At 40.2% G+C, this 20,727-nt stretch overlaps 1 protein-coding gene across 1 annotated transcript; it reads left to right on the top strand.

Moving 5' to 3' along the window:
* Positions 1-595: 595 nt before the first annotated feature.
* Positions 596-16,462, top strand: LOC101159331 (N-acetyllactosaminide alpha-1,3-galactosyltransferase-like). Its single transcript, XM_023951035.1, is given in 3 exon segments — positions 596-654; positions 15,632-16,206; positions 16,209-16,462. Coding segments are annotated over 3 exon segments (738 nt in total). The 3' UTR covers positions 16,313-16,462.
* The last annotated feature ends 4,265 nt before the right edge of the window (positions 16,463-20,727 follow it).

Below are 20,727 nucleotides of genomic sequence, written 5' to 3'. Positions count from 1 at the left end.
CGTTCAAAACTCTTGCATCCACGTGTAGCTATGCAAGTTTACACAAATTTTTCAAGCTTTACATACAAAACATGTGGCCATTGATGGAATAAAAGGTGTCTATTAACATTAAGATCATCTAAAATATGAGGTTGATAGGGAGTTTCTTCGGAAAAATACATTATTGTTTAACAGAGAGGTTGCAAAACTGCACCAGAAAAACTGGATGTGAAACAGCCTTAACCCTTGTGCTATCACTGTAACATTGAGAGATGGGTCATCTGGACCCCTGCACTAGACAGTGCGCTGAACCTTTTTTCTTCAATGATTTGTGATCTTCACTGGTGTCCATGGATTACATGAAATCTTTCCACCTTTATCCACCTTTGTCATGGTAGGAAGAACACGTCAATGCAAGGGTGGGGTCATAGGATAGCACAAGGGTTAACCCTTGCAAATCTGTTGGGAACTGTTACCTGGAGCTGATTTTCAAGAATGTTTTTTATGTTATTTATTCATTAATGAATTACAAGTTTTACAATCTTGAAACAACAAATGTCCAAATTACACGATTTAATCTAATTGAAAGTTTTTAACTCTCGCAATGTTGGCGACAATGGCGGTTTTTGATATGGGCGTCGTGGGCAGTCGCCCAGCCGGCACGTCATGGGGGCAGTAATTTCCAGGGTGCGCACTTCCAACAGCATGCCAGTATTACATAAAAGGAAGTTGCTTAGCAATTGAGGAGACTAACAGCTTTTACTTTGACACATATGATACTGAAAATCTCACCCATGTCTTCATCCTCTCCCCTCTCCACATTTATGGTGCAAAAAAAAAAAGGAAACACAACAGGATGAAATAACTTAGAGTAAAACAACGTAAAACAGCTACATGAAAAGGAATAAGCCACAAGAAAAACCCGTGCTCAATCCAATTTCGACCAGAGCAGCTAGAAGGGATTATTTCCCACAATTCCCCGCTCCGACACAGCAGACCCGACGTGCACGTGACCACCACTACATCTGAAGGTTTCATTTTGAATGTTACACAGCGCCCTCTGCTGCAAGACACTTGCGCCCACATCTCTTTGCGGTGGTCTTTGGAACATAACAGGTCAAAAAATTCGAGAGGGGGCCGCAACTCACCGGTGGCTGCATGAATCACACTAACAGGTAATTGGGAGTTTTTTTCACTCTAACAATCAACTCTAGGCCACAGCTGCACCTCCTGTCTTAGGCCTCATCTACACTGCATGGTTCAAGTGACCCAATTCCGATTTTTTCCTCTCATATGGCACAGATCGGATATAAACGTGTGAGCAGGACAAATGCGCATGGATTCCGATTTTCTCAGATCGGATACAGGCCTCATTCATATGTGGAAATTTATCGGATACGAATCGGATACGTGCATTTGCGTGTGCCATGTAAGCAGACAAATCGGATTTTCCCCAGTAAATGCGAGTCGTACGTCAGTGTCGTCAACTCAGGAAACCACCAACTGAGATCGCATGACTTATTAACCCTTGTGCTATCTTAGATGATCCCACCCTTACATTGACGTGTTCTCCCTACCATGACAAAGGTGGATAAAGGTGAAAAAATTACATGTAATCCATGGACACCAGTGAGGCTCACAAATCATTGAAGAAAAAAGGTTAAGCGCACTGTCCAGTGGGTGTACATGACCCAACTCCCGATGTTAAAGTGCCTAGGATAGCACAAGGGTTATGGTGCTTTTGTGCGCTGATTTTGCTGTTCCAGGACAGCTGGAGCCCCATCAGCATGTTACCTTTCACCCTCAGGCTTCAAACCGTAGTCGGAAACCGCTGTGATTTCCGGTCCGGTCCCAGTCGGGACGCAAACGGTAACTAATCAAGCAGGGCACCGTTGCTCTGGAACAGGCTACAAACCGTTTATTTCTTTGCTTGGATCAAACTGTTAATACAGCACAACGTCTGCAAACACTTCCTCATTCAAAACTCAGAGAGAGCACACAAGCCGGCCAAGCAGCCCTCCTTTTTCCTCTCCCTGCGCCTAAAACAGGAAGAACATTAACAAGATGTGTTTTTCTTGTCCTTATTAAAATACATCAAGCCTAAGTTAATTTGCTATTTTACCTAAATTATTTTTTCAATGGACATTTCTAAACTTCTTAGGGTAAAATAAAAGAGAAATGTCCCCCCAAAAAAGTTTTTTTGTTTTTGTACAGTGAACATTTCATTTTTATAACAAAATAGACAAAACACTTTCTGCAGCAAAATATGTTTTTGTTTTGTTATATATTCCACTCAATTAGCAATTTTAAAGCCTTTTTCTAATATATATATATATATATATTAGAAAAAGGCTTTAAAATTGCTAATTGAGTGGAATATATAACAAAACAAAAACATATTTTGCTGCAGAAAGTGTTTTGTCTATTTTGTTATAAAAATGAAATGTTCACTGTACAAAAACAAAAAAACTTTTACTTAATTAATAAATTGCTTTTTTAGTAATTTCAATAAGTACAAGTAAAAGGAAAATGCTCTGTTTCTAGATGGGGAGAAAAAGAAATACACAAGAACAGGAAGGTGGCACAGAAAAGCTAAAAATGTTTTTTTTTTTTTCTTTAAAATAAACATTAGAAAAGTGTAATGTAAAAAATACAAAAAACAAATGTTTTTCTTATTAGAAGTCATAAAACATTTCAAATTTGACTTTACTGTAGTTTTATACATGCTCTTACTAGTTTCTATAGTGCAAATAAGTTAGAAAAATGTTATGTTTTTAAGTTAGCATTAAATAAACTACATTATGTGTTTTTCATGCTGCAATAAAAATAAAGAAAAAATAAATGACAAACAATGCTATATTTGGTCTGTGTTGCTTTCCTGTTTAAATTTTTTTGTCATGTCAGTGGAACCGGTCTGTCAGTCATGAAACAAAGGGCCCTGTGCCTCAGTGATGGATAAAATACATTTCAGAACACATTTATATGTTGATGGTAAACTGTCAGAAGTTGTCTAACAGTTAAACGATCCTTAACCGTCACGCATAAATAGGAAAAACTTGTTCCATCCCCGTGGGCAAGCCATGAGCTGTACACAGCCACGCTTGAGAAACATTTGGTGGTTTAACCCCGCCCCACAATTCAACCCCTAATGCTGAGTGTCAAGGAGGGAGGTTTCTAGGTTCCAATCTTAGAGTTTTTTGACATGTTCTGCTTGTTTTGTTCTTGGTTTTCACTTCCTATCTGACGTTGTTCCTTAGTTTTGATTTACTGACCTTCCCCGTTTTTCCCTCTTGTGAGGTGATTCTTTGTTGTCATTAAACATGCTTCAACTTTTCCTTTTGTGTCCAAGTCTTTCTCTGCGTCTGGGTTCTAAAACTCTAATCCATAACATTTTTGGTATGATCCAATCAGGGTTTTAACTCACGACCTTCCTTTCAGTCTCAGAGCAGACACTCTACCACAAGGCCACTGAGCTGAAATGTCAGATATGTCCAACCGTCAGAAAAGTATGCAAGCAGGAAAAAAGGGGGTTTAAAAACTCATAAAAGCTAAATTAACAGAATATTATATACCACACCATAACAAAACACAATTCGACAAGATTTAAAAAAGTGTATAGATAAAAGTAATTGAATAAATTATCCCCTGCTGGAACCAGAACCAGTTTGTTTTCTACTGCATGAGCAGAAAGAGTGCCTGATTTTATTAAGAATGGCATTTTAATTATAAACAAATCATGTTTTAATTGTTTATTTTTTCGTTTTTGCAGGTCTGTTTTCTCCTAAGAATTAAAGAACAATATTAGACTTTTTCTAATCGTCATGAGGTATTGTTTCACATTCTCCTACTTATTGGTGTTCCACATTCTTCATGTTGCTGAACGTATGAACATGCATTGTAGCTGAGGCAGCTGTTTAGATTTCTTCATCAGCACAGTCTTCCATTTCTTTAAATAGGAGTTTTGCAAGTCTCACTAAAACTGCTTAAAACCCTTGTGCTATCTTAGATGACCCCACCCTTGCATTGTTGTGTTATTCCTACCATGACAAAGGTGGATAAAGGTGGAAAGATTTCATATAATCCATGGACACCAGTGAAGATCACAAATAATTGAAGAAAAAAGGTTCAACACACTGTCCAGTGGGTCTAGATGACCCAACTCCCAATGTTAAAGTGCCTAGGATAGCACAAGGGTTACTTATGTTTCAACTTTTTAACGTTAAAGTTTCAAAGCCTGTCATCTAGCATAAAACACTTTACGTTAGTTGAGCTGAAGATCAATCCCTCCAGGATTTTGCAATGTTGCAGTTGCACCAACTTCCACAAATTCAAACAATTCCCGTACATTTTTTCTGACAAAGCAATTTTCCAAAAATAGCAGCTTTGAAGGAACTTTTGCTGTAATTTCAATCAAGGTTCCCCATCAAACCCTCTCTGCCAATCAAGGTTAGAAACTCACACATAAAGGAAATGAGTCTAACCAGACAAATGTGCTGCTGCCCGGTGAGTAATTCAGTCTAGAACCACCACTGGTTGAAACAACAAAAGTCAAAGAGTGACGAGCACTTTTCAACACTAAAGGAGACAATTTGTGTTAGATCAGTTAGAGTTTTTAAGTTTCTCCGGGATATGTTTAGTTCTTTTCTGCCATGAACAATTTTACTGCTTCCAAAAGCTCATAATGATAAACATAGTGACTTGCCATTCCATTCAGTAAAAATGTAAGAATCTTCTCATTCTTCCTGAAACGTCCTATGTTTATCTTTATACTCTGAATTTCACCATTTTGACCATGAGGGTAACAGTCTGCACGCACATCAAATCTTTATCTATGTGTTCATAGGGCGCAGAGAGGCACGCCACGCGTCCTGCTGTGTAACCCGGAACCGGAAATATTTCTAATACACTCTAATGGTTTGAGTGCGGTTTAATAGGGAAAAAATTATGAAATGAGGCACAATATATAGAAAATATGATGAGACGCAAATAGCCGCACGCTCATTGGCCAAGATCCGCATGCGGCTCGAGAGCCGCGTGTTCGCCACCCCTGCACTAGACAGTGCGCTGAACCTTTTTTCTTCAATGATTTGTGATCTTCACTGGTGTCCATGATTACATGAAATCTTTCCACTTTTTTCCACCTTTGTTATGGTAGGGAGAACACGTCAATGTAAGGGTGGGGTCATCTAAGATAGCACAAGGGGTAAGGGATAACCCAGTGTCCATTTTCAGAAATTAATAGACAAAGACCATTTATTAATAGAGGAAAGGTCATCATAGCGCTTACGCCATGGCCTCTTAGGAAATAAATAAATGTTATATCACAAATGAATGCCGGCAGTTTAATTTTGTAGTTTTTTTCATATAAGTGGACTATTAGACACGAGGATCAGTCATGGTAAAGGCTACAGAGCTTGCACCGACTTCGCTCTACCACAACAGAAAAAGTGGCATAAAAACATAATGTTAAGTGACATAAAGCATAATTTTAGAGGGAAAGTTCACCTCCTACGACTTGTTTTTGTCCGGATGATGAAGCAAAACTTTGTTTCAAAGAAGCAAATGTTGCACCCTTGAAAACAGACAGGACTTCGTCTGCTTTTTGGCAACTTTATTCACCCCGTACTTTGTATATTTTTATATTTAGTGCTCTCTTCTGAGGCAGTCAGAGCAAGACAAGAAAACGTGATGGCATACACATCAAAGCGATCTCAATTCTGCACATGCGCACATTGCAAACATGGAGACACTGCTGTCTTTTTCAAAATAAAAGAATAAATAACTAAAATAAGAAATGTTTTCACATCTTTCATGGACCATGCCTTTATTTAAGTCAATGAACGTGGAATTCTCTGGCGGCAACACCCTCCCCTACAAAAATAAAAAAAAATGTGGTATAACATTTTCAATTCTACTCCGTAACATTATACGCAACACATCAAACAACCGTGAAAACTAGACAGCTACGTTAACAAATACATGACCACATTAAGTATTGGGTTGTCTCCCCCACTCTCTTCAGCATTTCTCTGCCTCTTTGTTCTTCTCATGGCAATAATAAGGGACTGTCCATATGTCCATTGATATTAAAGGGGTGATTGGTCCATAGAAGTATTGGTGGGCCCCCCAAAATCTTTACAAAAGGGACAAGGAAATTACTTTAAATCTCTACTCAGCACCTTTTTTAAAGCCCATATCTGGATTAATATAAACTCAAATTACTGTCCAGAAAATTTGCATCATTATTATCTAGATGCCTAATCATTAACATTAGAGCCATCTCTCTCTACCTGAACTGCAAAATCTGTTGGACAAAAGCTGTAACACTAGTCAAGTTGTTAAGATGACCCATATACTTTACTATTATAAATTTAGTATTTGTTTTCATGAAAAGGATACATAGGGATGATGGTCTGATGTAGAGGTCACGGTTGCCTTCTGAGGATGTCCTCAAACTGGATGAAAAACTCTTCAGCAGTTGTACTGTTGGCTGCCCAAGCTGATCATATGTGTAAATCCTTCTGGGCTGTCTGATCCTTGTTGATCTCCCTCTCCGTTCTCTAAAATCCTCTTCATCTTCAAGCATGTCATCTGGTTCACCACTAACTGCCTCAACCTCTTCTGCTACTGGGGGTCTTTCCTCCTCTTGTTCTTCCTCATTATTATTTTCAGGCACTTGAATCTTCTCAGCCCTTTCAATAAGCATGTCATCTTCAGGGTGAAATTCTTCTGCATCTGCATTGAGAGGAAAGTCATTTGGCCTTGCACTTGTCAACATGTGATACTCATCTTCACTGGAACTGTTTGCATCAGTTTGGTACGTATCACGGATCCCTCGGTGACGTCATGTTGACCTCTTGGGCTTTTCATTGATGGATTTCTCTTTCAGGTTAGGCCCCCCAACTTCAGATTCTTCCACTAGATAGGGACATGGTAGTAGAAGGTTTCTATGTAGCACTCGTTCCCTTCCCTCTCTATGACAGTATATGTCGTCTAGGGTTTGACGACATATACTGGGCTGTCAGGGTTTTTCCTTCCGCTGACTACATAAATTGTATCCTCCCAGAAATTTCTGAGCTTCCCAGGGCCTCCTCTTGGTGTGAGGTTTCTAACCAGAACATGGTCACCTGGTTTAAGAGTGGAGCTCCATACATGTTTGTTGTAATTTTTCTTCCCTCTTTTAGCACTTTTCTTCATGTGTGCCTTGGCAATAGCATAGGCTTCTTGCATAGTCTCTCGCCATTTCTCTTTATAGCCGGAATGTGTTTGGGTCCCCTTCTTCTCCCTTTTTGGAAACAAAAGGTCCACTGGCAATGTTGGTTCACGCCCAAAGAGAAGGAAGAATGGAGAAAAGCCTGTAGCTTCATGCACTGTGGAGTTGTAGGCATGAACAACTTTGCTGAGATGTTCTTTCCACCTAGATTTCTGTGTCTCTTCTAGTGTGCGCAGCATACCAAGCAGTGTTCTGTTGAAGCGCTCTGCAGGATTTGCTTGGGGATGGTAAGGGGAGGTGTGAGATGGGCGGATACCGCAGTAGCCTTGCAGCTTTTGGAAAAGGTGATTTTCAAATTATTTTCCTTGATCATGGTGGATCTATGATGGGAATCCAAATCTCATGATGAAATCATCAAAGAGCTTTAGCTGCTGTCCTCCCAGACTTATCTCTAGTTGCAAATGCTTGGGCATATTTTGTGAAGTCATCCACAACAACAAGAATGTATTCTTCACCTCCCTTACTTTTTTCCAGGTGTAAGTAGTCAATGGAAATCATTTCAAATGGTGCATTGGTCTCAATGGTTTGGATTGGTGTTCGAATATATGGGGTTGGGTCTCTTTCTTTTTACGCAGCGGCACACACTTGGGTAACATGGTGTTCAATCTCTTGTCTCATCTTGGGCCAGTAGAAACGTTCTCTGGCGAGTGCAATCATCCTGTCTGCACCTAAATGACCCATCTCCTCGTGCAGGTGTAGATAAATGGTGGGTTTCAGGGACTCTAGCACAACCAGCTGTGTTCTCGTTGCTGTTTCCCTTCTGAGGATTCCATCTTCATCAATTTGCAGGCGGCTGTTGTCTAACAGCTTGGGTCTCTGTCATTTTGTCTTTTTATTATAAGATGGACTGTGTTCTTTTGAGGCTCAAAACTCTTCTCACTGTTAGGTCTGCATTTTGGGCTGCTTTCAAGTCTTTTGCTGAAATGGGCTGGATAGACCCAGACATGTCGCTTTCCTCTGGTAGCGCACCTATATTGCAGGTGACAGCCGAAATCCAGTCCACCTTACCTGTTTGTCTTGCTTCCAACACTTTACAAATGGATTCAATGACGTCCTGTTGACACTCAATTGTGCACTCTTGGATGATCTTCTCAATCGGCTTTGGTCTGCGAGACAAAAAGTCAGCATCTCCATTAGCTGACCCTGGCCTATCCCTGATAGTAAATCGGTAATCCGACAACTCTGCAACCCAGCAATGTCCTGTGGCATTGAGTTTGGCTGATTTGGTAACGTATGTCAGCGGATTGTTGTTACTGTAAACAACAAAATGGGGTGCATGAAACAGGTAGTCACGAAAGCGCTCTGTTATTGCCCACTTGAGTGCAAGAAATTCCAATTTCCCAGAGTGTAGCTTGTAGTTTTTCTCTGCAGCTGTCAATGTTCTAGACCAGGGGTCGGCAACCCATGGCTCCGGAGCCACATGTGGCTCTTTCATCCTTCTGTTGTGGCTCCCTGTGACTTTGGAAAATAATCAGTATTTTATAATAATTAAATTTTATTTTAGTTTGTTCATTTTTCATGGCATTTCAAAGGCGCTGCTGGCTCCGTACGAAGCGCGAGCCACGTAAAAAACAGCTTCGTAATGAGCTCGTATTTATCGGGCGAGACCTGCAGAGCTGATAGCAGGAGGAGACACGCAGGGCGGCTTCAATAAACACTCCGATCTTCTGCCGGGAACTTGACGTGCCGTGGGGCAGATACCAACTCGCTGATGACAGACTGAGAGTTCGCGCCAGCGTTGCCAGATAGAGTCACAGTTTTCCAGCGGAAAAGTCATCTGAAAACCGCCAGACCCAGCCAAAAACTGCCCAAAACAGCTTTTGTCGATGTTTTTTTTCCGTACTGGACTGATAAAATAAAAGATTTTTCTAAATAAAAGATAGTTCTGACCAATAATAAAATGTGTACAATATTGAATATTTCTTCAGCGGGCCGCCTTCTTTCATTCATTTTCTTAACACGCTCTATCCCCGCTATAACCTGCATCCGGCTCTTTCATCCTGCTGCGCTGGAGCGCCCCGACTATCGTATTTTGCGCTCTCTGTGTAGGACACACTGAGGAGCGCGGGGGAAACAAAACTCAGCTGCAGAGGATGTGAACAGGTGAACAGGTAGAGAGGAAAAGCAGGTGGAGAGGCGGAGGAGGGGCTTTGGCTTCAAACTCTGTCAGAGAGATGCAAACACGGGCGTCAGATTGAGATGCAGCTTTCACTGCGGGAGTTGAAGCAGAGACTTTCCCTGGGGTGATTTTATATACTCAAACATGGAAACATGATTACCAAGTAGAACTCTTCAAAATAATAAACCTGATCTCTCCACATTCTCAGTGTCTACCATGCAATGATAAACACATCGCTCCATGCAGCGATCAGACCAGAACCAGTAGCTCTTCCCCAGCAGAAATCACCCGGCCCACATAACAGACCTCACGCTTGAAAATGTCACATTTTTTTGGCCTTAACTTGATTTCACACTGCTTTTTTCGCTGCAGAACTTGCCTCACATCTTGAATATGTTGCTCAAAACTGCTACTGAACACAAGCACATCATAAAGATATTCTTTATTGATCCCACATTGGGGGAAATTCAATTGTCACAGCAGTTCCAAAAAGCAGAGAAAAAGTGACAGCAATGTGCAGAAGTGAGGGGTGTTCCCAAATGTGCAAGTATACAAATACAAAAATGTGCAAAAATAGAAAAAGTAAAAAATAAGTAAGTAATAACTTATGTACACTATTACAACATAACATATGGTATGCCTAATAATAAAATTAAATAAATAAAGTAAAAACACAGAATATACAGATGAGCTATGGATGTATGATAACCGGTTTGTACATGCATATTTAAACTGTGGCATTGTACAATCTCACAGCTGTTGGGATGAATGACCTGCGGAACCGTTCCTTCCTGCATGGGGGGTGTAACAGTCTGCCACTGAAAGAGCTGTTCAGTGCCTCCACTGTCTGATGTAGTGGGTGAGAGGTGTTGTCCATGATGGATGTTAACTTGGCCAACATCCTCCTTTCACCCACTTCCTCCACAAAGTCCAGTGGGCAGCCCAGGACAGAACTGGCCTTCCTGACCAGCTTGTTGAGTCTCTGTCTGTCCCGGTCTGTGCTGCCTGCTCCCCAACAGACCACGGCGTAGTGGATAACAGAGGCCACCACAGAGTCATAAAATGTCCTTAAGAGAGGCCTGCACACTCCAAAGGACCTCAGTCTCCTCAGAAAGTGGAGGCGAGGCGAGGCGATCCTATCATCTAGATAGGGGACACAGATTTCATCTCTGAGGTCTCTCAGGCATCCTTCCATGTAGCGCTGAAAAGCAGCTGGTGCATTGGTGAGTCCGAATGGGATTCTAACCCATTCGTAAAGTCCCCATGGTGTTATGAATGCAGTGCAGGGTCTACTTTTCTCACTCATGAAGCCCTGGTGATTAGCCTTTCCCTGATCCAGAACTGTGAACCAGGAATTACCTCCCAGGTTTTCTAGGATCTCTTGTATTCTTGGAACTGGGTGACGATCAGGCACTGTTTTTTTATTCAGCAGTCTGTAATCAATGCATAACCGAAGACTTCCATCTTTTTTTCTGACACTTACCACAGGTGATGAATATGGGGAGCAGGATTTCTGGATCCAGGCTCGGTTAAGCAGATCTTGGAGATGTGCCTTTACTTCCTGGTCGAGGTGTTTTGGGGATTGCATTGTACGTATTCTGCACCGGGACATTATCTTCCAGGTGGATGTCCATCTCCAAGTCTTTAATCAGTCCTGTGTCCCACTCATCCTTTGCAAACACATCACACTCATCTCTGAGCAGTTTTGTTACCTGCAGCTGTTGTTCTTCCGGCAGATGACTTAGGTCTACTGGCGGATTCCAAGACTCTTTCTTCGGTAGTTGGTCTGTTTGATCTGCTCCAGTTGTGGCACAGCTGTCTTGTGATGTGGATTTTTGATCTTCCAAGGGCTTTGTCTCCAGTGGGTAGACTCCATCAACAGCATACAACCATCCCAGTGTGGTTCGGCCACAGAGAGAGATATCAGAATCAGTTGTATTTCCAACATTAACTGTTATTATTCTATCTTGCTGGGGCACCTGAATCACTTGTACTCGAATAATTAGCCCTGTAAGCCATGGTGCCTCTTGGTTTGGTTCAAATGCAAAATGTGATCCATTTAGGGTGTCGTTGTGCAACAGACCACATTCCACCTCCATCACTTTATTTTTAGGGATAATTATTGGGTGCCTGCCAAGCCTTGCTGTCGTGGAACTGTTTTCCTGTTTCTGTTTTTTTAGAACAGATAAGACAGCTTTAGCAGTTTTACGCCCCACCTCCAAAGCAGAAGAAAGTTTTTTCACCATCTGACTAGAAAATGTTTGACCTCCAGGCTTTTCACTAGTCAGAGCCAGTACTTCATTAAACTCAATGATGGGGCGTTCAAGGTCACCACGAGCTACCAAAATTGGAACCAGCACTGGTTTGTCACGACTTCCACACACTGCATTCTGCGACAGGGTGAAATCAACTCCAATCCATCCTTCATATGGAATTGTAGTTCCATTAGCAGCTGAGAGATCTAATGCTCCTTCTTCAAGCAACGTCATTAGCTTTTCCTCTATTTCGTCATAGACACTCTCCCATGCAGCTGGCATCTTTACACTAGTAGACATGGTCGCAGAGTCTTTATCTTTGCCGTTTTCATTTTTGCAAGACAACAAGCTCTAAGGCAGCTTGTATGCAACGTTTTTGCACTTTTTTTTCCTATGGGTGACGATGACAAGTTACAGTTAACACCTATACAACATGCAAGAGTAAGGGGGAAGTAAGATGAAATGCAGGCACGTCATACAGATTTTCCATCCCCCCGCCCAATTCTGAGGACTGCGTAAATAGCCCATTAGTGCTGTTAAGTGATAAGTGTGGGCTGCTTGCATGCAGCCTGATTGTTAAAACTGGGAAAATTAAACTGTGTAGTTTGTGTGAGGATCCTACAGGCATCTCTTGGACACTTCCATATCACATGCACACCCTGTGCATGCAGCATTTGTGCGCAGTTATTAAGGGACTAGTACAGTATTACCCCTCGTATGCGTGGGGGTTAGGGACCAGAGACTTCAGCAAATTTGCAGAATTCACAAAAATGGAGAACCACCCCCCACCCCAACATACGGTCGATGAATGTCCGTCATTGATCAGTGTTAAAAACACTTCTGAAACATTTCTGATGCTTTGTAAAAGAAATACAAAAGAAATACTAAAGAATACATTGAAATATTTCTCAGCAAAAGGAGATTATTTAATTTTTCTTATTCAGAAGACTTTACTTTAGCGTACTTTATAACACACATTAGGAGGGTCACTTTGTCTCTCTGTGTCTTGTGGTCAACAGGGGTTCTATTATATTTTCTGTGTTCTTTTCATTATGCAATTAATGGATTCTATTTTTATATTGTATTGCAGAAATATGCTTGATTCCTGCCCTCAGTAGCAGATAATATGTGCCGAGGTCACCAGTAGACCTGTTTATGGAGCCATGACACCTGCAATGCAGACTAGACAAAAACACACCAGTCTAATGATGTATTTTGTATGTTTTCATCTTCCCTTACTGAATAATATAAAAAGCCTTTTTGCCGTGAGGACAGGGAGAGTTGACAGCCACAAAGCCTAACAGGTCGCGAGGTGGACAAACATGACATTTTAGGCTTTGTGGCTTTTTAGGTTATAGCGATTTAGGAACCGGTGGAAATAGTTGTGAAATATTTCTTTGCAGCCGTCGTGCGCTCCCCTCCTCCCCCGCAGCACCTCCTTCGCATGCAAAAGTATCTTGCAAGCGTATGTGTGGGGGAACACTGTATTCAACTAACTAATGCATCTTAAGGGCATTGTACGAGTAAGATGCATCGGCTCCTCCCCATGAGTCCTCAAAGCCACAGAAAATGTATAAAATGTCTGTTGTTCAGACCAAATGTATCAAATATTTCCAAAACAGTTGCAGTTTGTGAATCAAGCTGTTGTTTGGCTTCAAGATTCTCTTTATGTTTAAATGCAAAACTGTTAATTTACAAAAAAAGATTATGTTATCATTGTTCATATGAAAAATTTGTTAAAATTCTTTTTCTCATATCTTAGGGCCAGAACCGAGGTAAAGACACGCACATCATGGAATGCTCCTATTGTCTGGGAATTAATGTTTAACCCAGATCTCTATGACAGACGACACCAAGAGGCCAAAACAACTGTGGCTCTAACTGTGTTTGCTGTGGGGAGGCTTGTTTGTTCACACCTACACATATTTGCAAGTCCATTCAACACCTTCAGACATCAAACTTCAGGGTGTGTTTCTGCAAATTGCCAGTCTAGCTCATAAACTGACTGAAGTTCAATGTTGTCTGCAACTAAAGCGTATGCCTTAGTCACAACTGCCCGTATGGGTGGATACAGGTTGTAAAATGGGCAAATCTATACAGGACACACAGGTAGCCTGCAGAAATTTTAAAGTCAAAGACCTTTTGTTGAGCAAGTAGAGCAAAAATGTTCATGCACATTTTTCTACGGGCATGCTCTCCGCATCGGGTCAAAACAAACACTTAAACAACAAATAAGAGTAAGTAAGGGTGAAGTAGGTGAGACGCAGGGAAGTCGTACTGATCTTTCCCGTCTTTCAACCCCCCCAAATCCTACGCCCTGCACAGGGAGCCCAATAGTGCTGTTCAGGAGAAAGGTGCACCTACTAGACATTTAGAAAGTACCTGTGCAGGTGACTAAGGTATTGCCAAATGATAGTTTGCCCCATCCTGGGGAAAAAACGGCTTCCTTAAAATTTAATGGTGAGAGCCTGCCTCATCATTAAGAGGCAGGCAGGCTAGAAAGAACAGAAAAGATGGAGCTCATAACATAGAGCACCTTTGTTCATTTTCTGATGAAGCGCAAACGACAAAAATGATGACCGGGCTTCATGCTTCATTCCCAGTTTTATCAAAGCAATAATTTTATCAATAGCAATGTAAAATGTCCATGTCTGAACTTTTGTGAACAAATGTATATTAATCGACTAGCCTGTAAAACAAGGAGTTGGTGTAAAAACATTAATTCTTTCCTGTCCTTTTTTTCTTTTTATATTTTAATCCTTTATTTGCTAATAATAAGAATAATAGATCCTTTATTTACCCCACAATAGGGAAATTCTTCTCCACATTTGACCCATCCTCTGGGGGAGTGGTGAGCTGCAGCCTAACCACGCTTGGGAGGCAGTAGCGTTAAGGGTTTTGCCTAAGGGCCCTCACTGGGTGGTGTTTATTGCTTGCCATTGATATGGTAATTAACCCATAAACATTGTTTATCCCCCTCTGGGAATCAAACCCTGGATTCCTAGGTGGTAGCCTCTCACCTTACCAACCGAGCTACCCAGCCGGTTATAACTACAAACACGCCTTTCCTGTTCCAACTGCTACCGTCAGGTCGGCGGTAAAGATCCCACAAGGCTCACACAAATGGACTAAAGAACATTTTTTTTCCCAAAGCAGTCAACCTCCTAAACCAGGGGTGTCAAACTCATTTTCACTGAAGGCCACATCAGCAAAGTGGCTGTCCTCAAAGGGCCAGATATAATTTATACATGTAATGAAAAAATGTAATGAAAAAGAAATGTACCTACTCCTTAATGTTAAATAACTCATAATTTATTTACTATAACTTTTTAAAGTGACAATTCCAGCCGCATAAAATACATATGTTTGCTTGTTACTATAGCATAAATCCTTTTACATTTGATTCTGTCAGGTTAGGTTATATGGACAGTGTTTAAGTCCTAATTTATAGCTGCTCAGTCCCATATTTCAAGTCTGATTCCCCCTAGATATGAGTAAATAAAGACCAATTTTTATCTTTTATTCCAAGAAATTAAAAACTTTTATACTCTCGAGGGCCACATAAATTGACATGGCGGGCCACATTTGGCCCCCGGGCATTGAGTTTGACACGTGTGTCCTAAACAAATGTGAATCCCACAAAATCTGTAACTCGTGCAATATTTGAAGTCAATGTGCAATATAAAAAGTTCCCATGTGCAATATAGTGCAATATAGAAAGTTATGTAGCTAGGCACATATGTATATTTCTCAGTTAAATTCTTTATTGTTCTTTTAGTATATTACTTATTTATATTTTTAAGCAGCTGTAGTGCACCGAAATTTCGTTGTCACAAGTTTCTTGTGTAACAATGATAATAAAGGCTTTCTGATTCTGAATTTGAATGAACATGACAGCATAAAACAAGCACAGGCATTTTTTAAATATATTTATTTCTTAATTTTTTTCTAAATACCAACATGAAAATAAAATCCAAACGATTGTTTTTTTTTTTTTAACTGAAGGTACTTGGACGCCTATTTAAACACCTTTTTGACTTCGGCAGAAAAACACTTCATGGTTGGACTACCGGTAACCTTCTATGTGTTTACTGATCAACCAGAGAAAGTACCAAACATTACTTTAGCTCCTCTGCGACACCTGAACGTTATCAAGGTGGAGAGGTACAGCAGGAGGCAGGACATCTCAATGATGAGGATGAAGACCGTATTAGATATAATTGAAAAAGAGCTCCGTCACAACTTCAATTATGTCTTTTGTTTGGATGAAGATCAAGAATTAAAGAGGCGCCTCGGCTCTGAGGCTCTCGGGGAGTCTGTGGCTGTGCTGCACGTCTACTATTACAAACTTCCAAAGACACAGTTCACCTATGATAGAAACCCCAAATGCAAAGCCTACATGACAGAAGGAGATTACTATTACCATGCAGCAGTCTTTGGAGGGTCATGTGATGCAGTTAAAGCATTGGTAGATTATTGCTATTTGAGCACAATGGAGGATAAATTAAATGACGTTGAAGCTTTGTGGCACGATGAGAGTCATCTAAACAAGTATTTCTGGCTTAACAGACCTAGCAGAATATTTCTTCTGAGTACTGCTTTGACCCACAGATTCGTTACAAGACTGAAGTCATAGTCCCTCGTTTACTATGGGCACCAAAACAATATACAAAACTTTGCACTTAGGGCAAATATTTAAAGATGTTTTGAAACAAAATACATCAAATACTCAATGGAAGAAGCTGATGTATGTTAAATCTCTGGGCAAGAATGGTCTATTTTCGAACTTTGAGCCAAGGCACACTTTATCCTAGACAGTCCCCCCCACAGTCTCACATGCATTTTTGTGTTTATTGTGGCAGAAAAACCTGTAAATTGCAGCTGTTTTTTTTTTTTTAAAGTTGTAATAAAAGTTTCAGTGAAAGGTTTTCAGCTACCCTAAATTATTTAAAATTTTACCCTGGTAATTGTTTTTTCCTCCAGTTTATTAACATGCAATTTTATGTTACCTCACAAAAAAAAACAAATACATTCTTTCTAAATAGTATTTTATTTTTTATATTTATTTCAATGTTAGTGCCAACTGTAATTGTTGAACAATGTGATCACAATATATTTGATAAATTTTACACAAAAAAACTAACATTTATGTTTTCTGTAGCTACTCAAAAAGTAAACATGTAAAAGTTTTATTAGTTTTTCTTTTGTCTTAATCAAAAATGAAGTCTTTGAAAACTTTAACAAAAATATTTGATTTCTTTTTAGATTATTAACTTCCTTCAATTCAGATTAATTGTGTTTTCTTAAATGTTTTTCTACTTCTACCTAAGCTTAACTTTTCAATTTTTCAAAAGTGACTGAAGTCTGAAACTGAATTTGTCTTTCAATCAAGACATTATTAGAAAATTTTTGCAGTTAGAAAGATGACTTGGACCAAACTCTGGGATGTTTGGCTGTTAATAAACACAAACCTTGAAGGAGAACTAAACTGTTGACCTTTGATTTCATCAAGAAGATTTAAAAACTGTTTGTGTGTTCATTGTGGTTTCAAGAAGTTTAACAGGGAAGACTCATAGTAGCGTAGAGATGCTGTGACTTTAGCACAATGCATCATGGGAGATGTAGTGATGCCAGACAGGCTCGTTTCTCTGAGGTACATTCTTTTAACTTTTTCCACGGTCTGACACTGGATCCTGCAGAAAGCTACACCGCTAAAGACGAGCTTTAGCTGTTATTTTTGTTGGAACTAAGAGACTTTATGAGCTAAATTGAAACAGGGAGGGAGGACTTTAACCACTTCTGATTGGTCAGACGGATGACATATGATTAGAGGTCCCAGAATGATTGGTGGAGATAGTTAAAGGGGAGGGACTTTTCAGAAAACAGAGCTGAAGCTGTGGCTAAATCGCGGTACCGTCATTGTTATCAAAGTGTCTTTAAAAGAATTAAATAAACACAAAGAAAAACATTTTTTATGATCTTTCTTATTCCTAACTACTTAGTGTTTTATCAGGGCCTGTTTGGATGAACACAGAGCTGATATCCTTGAGATGGTAAATGTTTTTAGATCAGTGAAAATGGATAATATCCCACGGCACACCTGACTATATCTAGTGGGCCGCGGCACACTGGTTGAAAAAAAAAGATTTCCAACACCCAACCTTGTGAAAAAACAGAAGACTGACACTTTGACAAGGAATTGTTTACCTTTCAAAATCACTTTGACATCAATAAAAACAATCAGAATACGTTTATATATGGCGCTCCAGATTATAAAGCACGGTACTTGCATTTTGAGAAACATTGTGCATAGAAGATAGGTCCCATATTTAAAACATATAGAGTTTTATCAGGTGATGTGTGTTGAATCTCAGGTTACAAAGGTTATGATCTCAGGGTATAAAAACAATTACAATTTTCATTTATTATGCTAAAGATTTCGGTTTGGGCAAATTACTGATTAAAGGTTTTTTAATTTGCAGTCTTTATGTAATTCAGTTCAGCAAAATATCGTCTTTTACAGCTCATGTTTATCAAAATAATACTATCATTATGGTTTTACTGGCTAGTTAACTCTACATAACCCTTCGTGTTATATTTAATCTATGCTTTTCTGAGACCCCTATTTCATTAGCATAATCCAAACTTTCCCTAAAAATGTGGGTCATGTTTTCTGCCCTGTAGTTTATTACCATTCTACTGGGTCATTGGAAGGACTTTTCTTGTCATTTCAAAATGGCTGCTTTACGGTGGCCCAGAAGGGTCACAACACAACACATTAACTTTACACACAACACATTAACTTTACACACAACACATTAACTTTACACACAACACATTACCTTAACACACAACACATTAACTTTACACACAACACATTAACTTTAAACACAACACATTAACTTTACACACAACACATTAACTCACAACACAACATTAGCTCACAACACAACACATTAACTCACAACACAATAACTCACAACACAACACATTAGCTCACAACACAACACATTAACTCACAACACAACATTAGCTCACAACACAACACATTAACTCACAACACATTAACTCACAACACAACATTAGCTCACAACACAACACATTAACTCACAACACAATAACTCACAACACAACACATTAGCTCACAACACATTAACTCACAACACAACACATTAACTCACAACACAATAACTCACAACACATTAACTCACAACACAACACAACACATTAACTCACAACACAATAATTCACAACACAACACAATAACTCACAACACATTAACTCACAACACAACACATTAACTCACAACAGAAGTAAAGCTGCAATGGAAGTGCTTTCATTCTGAAATTTCCACTGGGCTGAGTGGCTAACTGCCTAACAGAAAGTAACGTCACAGTGAGCTGTGGAGGGAGCATGTCTCTTCTACAAGAGAAGCTACACAATGTTAACGCACACTCCTCCGAGCTGCACTCACACCCCTCCCTGTCGCTGCACGTGCTCCGCTCCTCTCCGTTCTTCAGCCCCCTCCTCTCACACTCACTCGGTCCCCAACACCCCCCACCCACCCACACACCCTCCCAGTCCCTGCACCGCTCCTCTCCTTTCTTCTGCTCCCTCTTCCTCTTCCTCTCACACAAGCACGCGGTCCCCAACACTTGACACGACAAATGTGGAGAGATCGCACTGTCAGGCTTTAATGAACACAATTTCTAAGAGGCGGGGCGTTGCACTCCCCCAACAACAGGTTAGAATACAGAGCCCGGTCCATTAAGCTCTGCCGTTCACGGAGATTCAGTAGAACTCCAAAAGCCACACGGCCTAACGTAGGCCGCTATTATATATTCATGAGTGGGAAAAAACCCGCTGAACCGACCTTAAAACCGCCCAAATTATGCATTTTTGACCGCAAATTTACACCCAAAACTGCCCAATCTGGCAACGCTGCTGCTAGCTTCTCTTGTAGAAAATCATGCTCCCTCCACAGCTCACTGTGACATTACTTTCTGTTAGGCAGTTAGCCACTCAGCCCAGTGGAAATTTCAGAATAAAAGCACTTCCATTGCAGCTTTACTTCCGTTGTGAGTTAATGTGTTGTGAGTTAATGTGTTGTGAGTTATTGTGTTGTGTCGTGAGTTATTGTGTTGTGTTGTGAGTTAATGTGTTGTGAGTTATTGTGTTGTGAGTTAATGTGTTGTGTTGTGAGTTAATGTGTTGTGTTATGAGTTATTGTGTTGTGTTGTGAGTTAATGTGTTGTGTTGTGAGTTAATGTGTTGTGTTGTTAGTTAATGTGTTGTGTTGTGAGTTATTGTGTTGTGTTGTGAGTTAATATGTTGTGTTGTGAGTTATTGTGCTGTGTGTAAAGTTAACATGTTGTGTGTAAAGTTAATGTGTTGTGTGTAAAGTTAATGTGTTGTGTGTAAAGTTAATGTGTTGTCTTGTGACCCTTCTGGGCCACCGTACTGCTTCGATGAAATATTAATTCCCAAAAAAGTAGAATTCACTCTTAACGTTTGATGTACTGTGTGAAGAATAGTTAGAAACTGCCTTTAACTTTTATTACACTAATGGTTTAAACTTAATTCACTGAGCATGTATTGTCATCTCAAAATTATATTACATTTGAAGAAAGCACAGCCAAACTATTGTTCTAACAGTTTCTTCCCATACTCCCTCTTTTCTGTGCATGTTTTCTGCTGAGCAGGCCTCAGACTTATCTTCACTTTAGCCTTGGAGCTTCCCTCCAGCAGTAACCTGTGGGCGTGATTTTCACACGAAGATCCTCAGACCATCTTCTGAATATGCTAATGCAGGGTTTTTATACCAAAGCCCATCCCTGAGCTCGTTGGTTCGGACTTTGAATGTACCATGTTCATGTCTGTCCCCTTCGTGTTTGTGCGAAGTAAAACCTCCACAAAAGCTAAGTTACTGTCTCTGAGTCATTATTCATTATTTCTGTGTGTAAGAAACTGACGGGGTTACGAACTAAAATTTAATACAGTCCTTTCTAGAAAATCCAGTTTCTTCACATTTGGTCCTTCTGAGCCGGCCGGCGCGCGCCCTGGACATCGCTGGAACCCCTGGGGGGGGTTGCCTGAAAACC

The sequence above is a fragment of the Oryzias latipes genome, chromosome 3, assembly GCF_002234675.1.
Source record: "Oryzias latipes chromosome 3, ASM223467v1".
Lineage (NCBI taxonomy): Eukaryota > Metazoa > Chordata > Actinopteri > Beloniformes > Adrianichthyidae > Oryzias > Oryzias latipes.
This window is presented reverse-complemented; position numbering and strand designations above follow the sequence as displayed.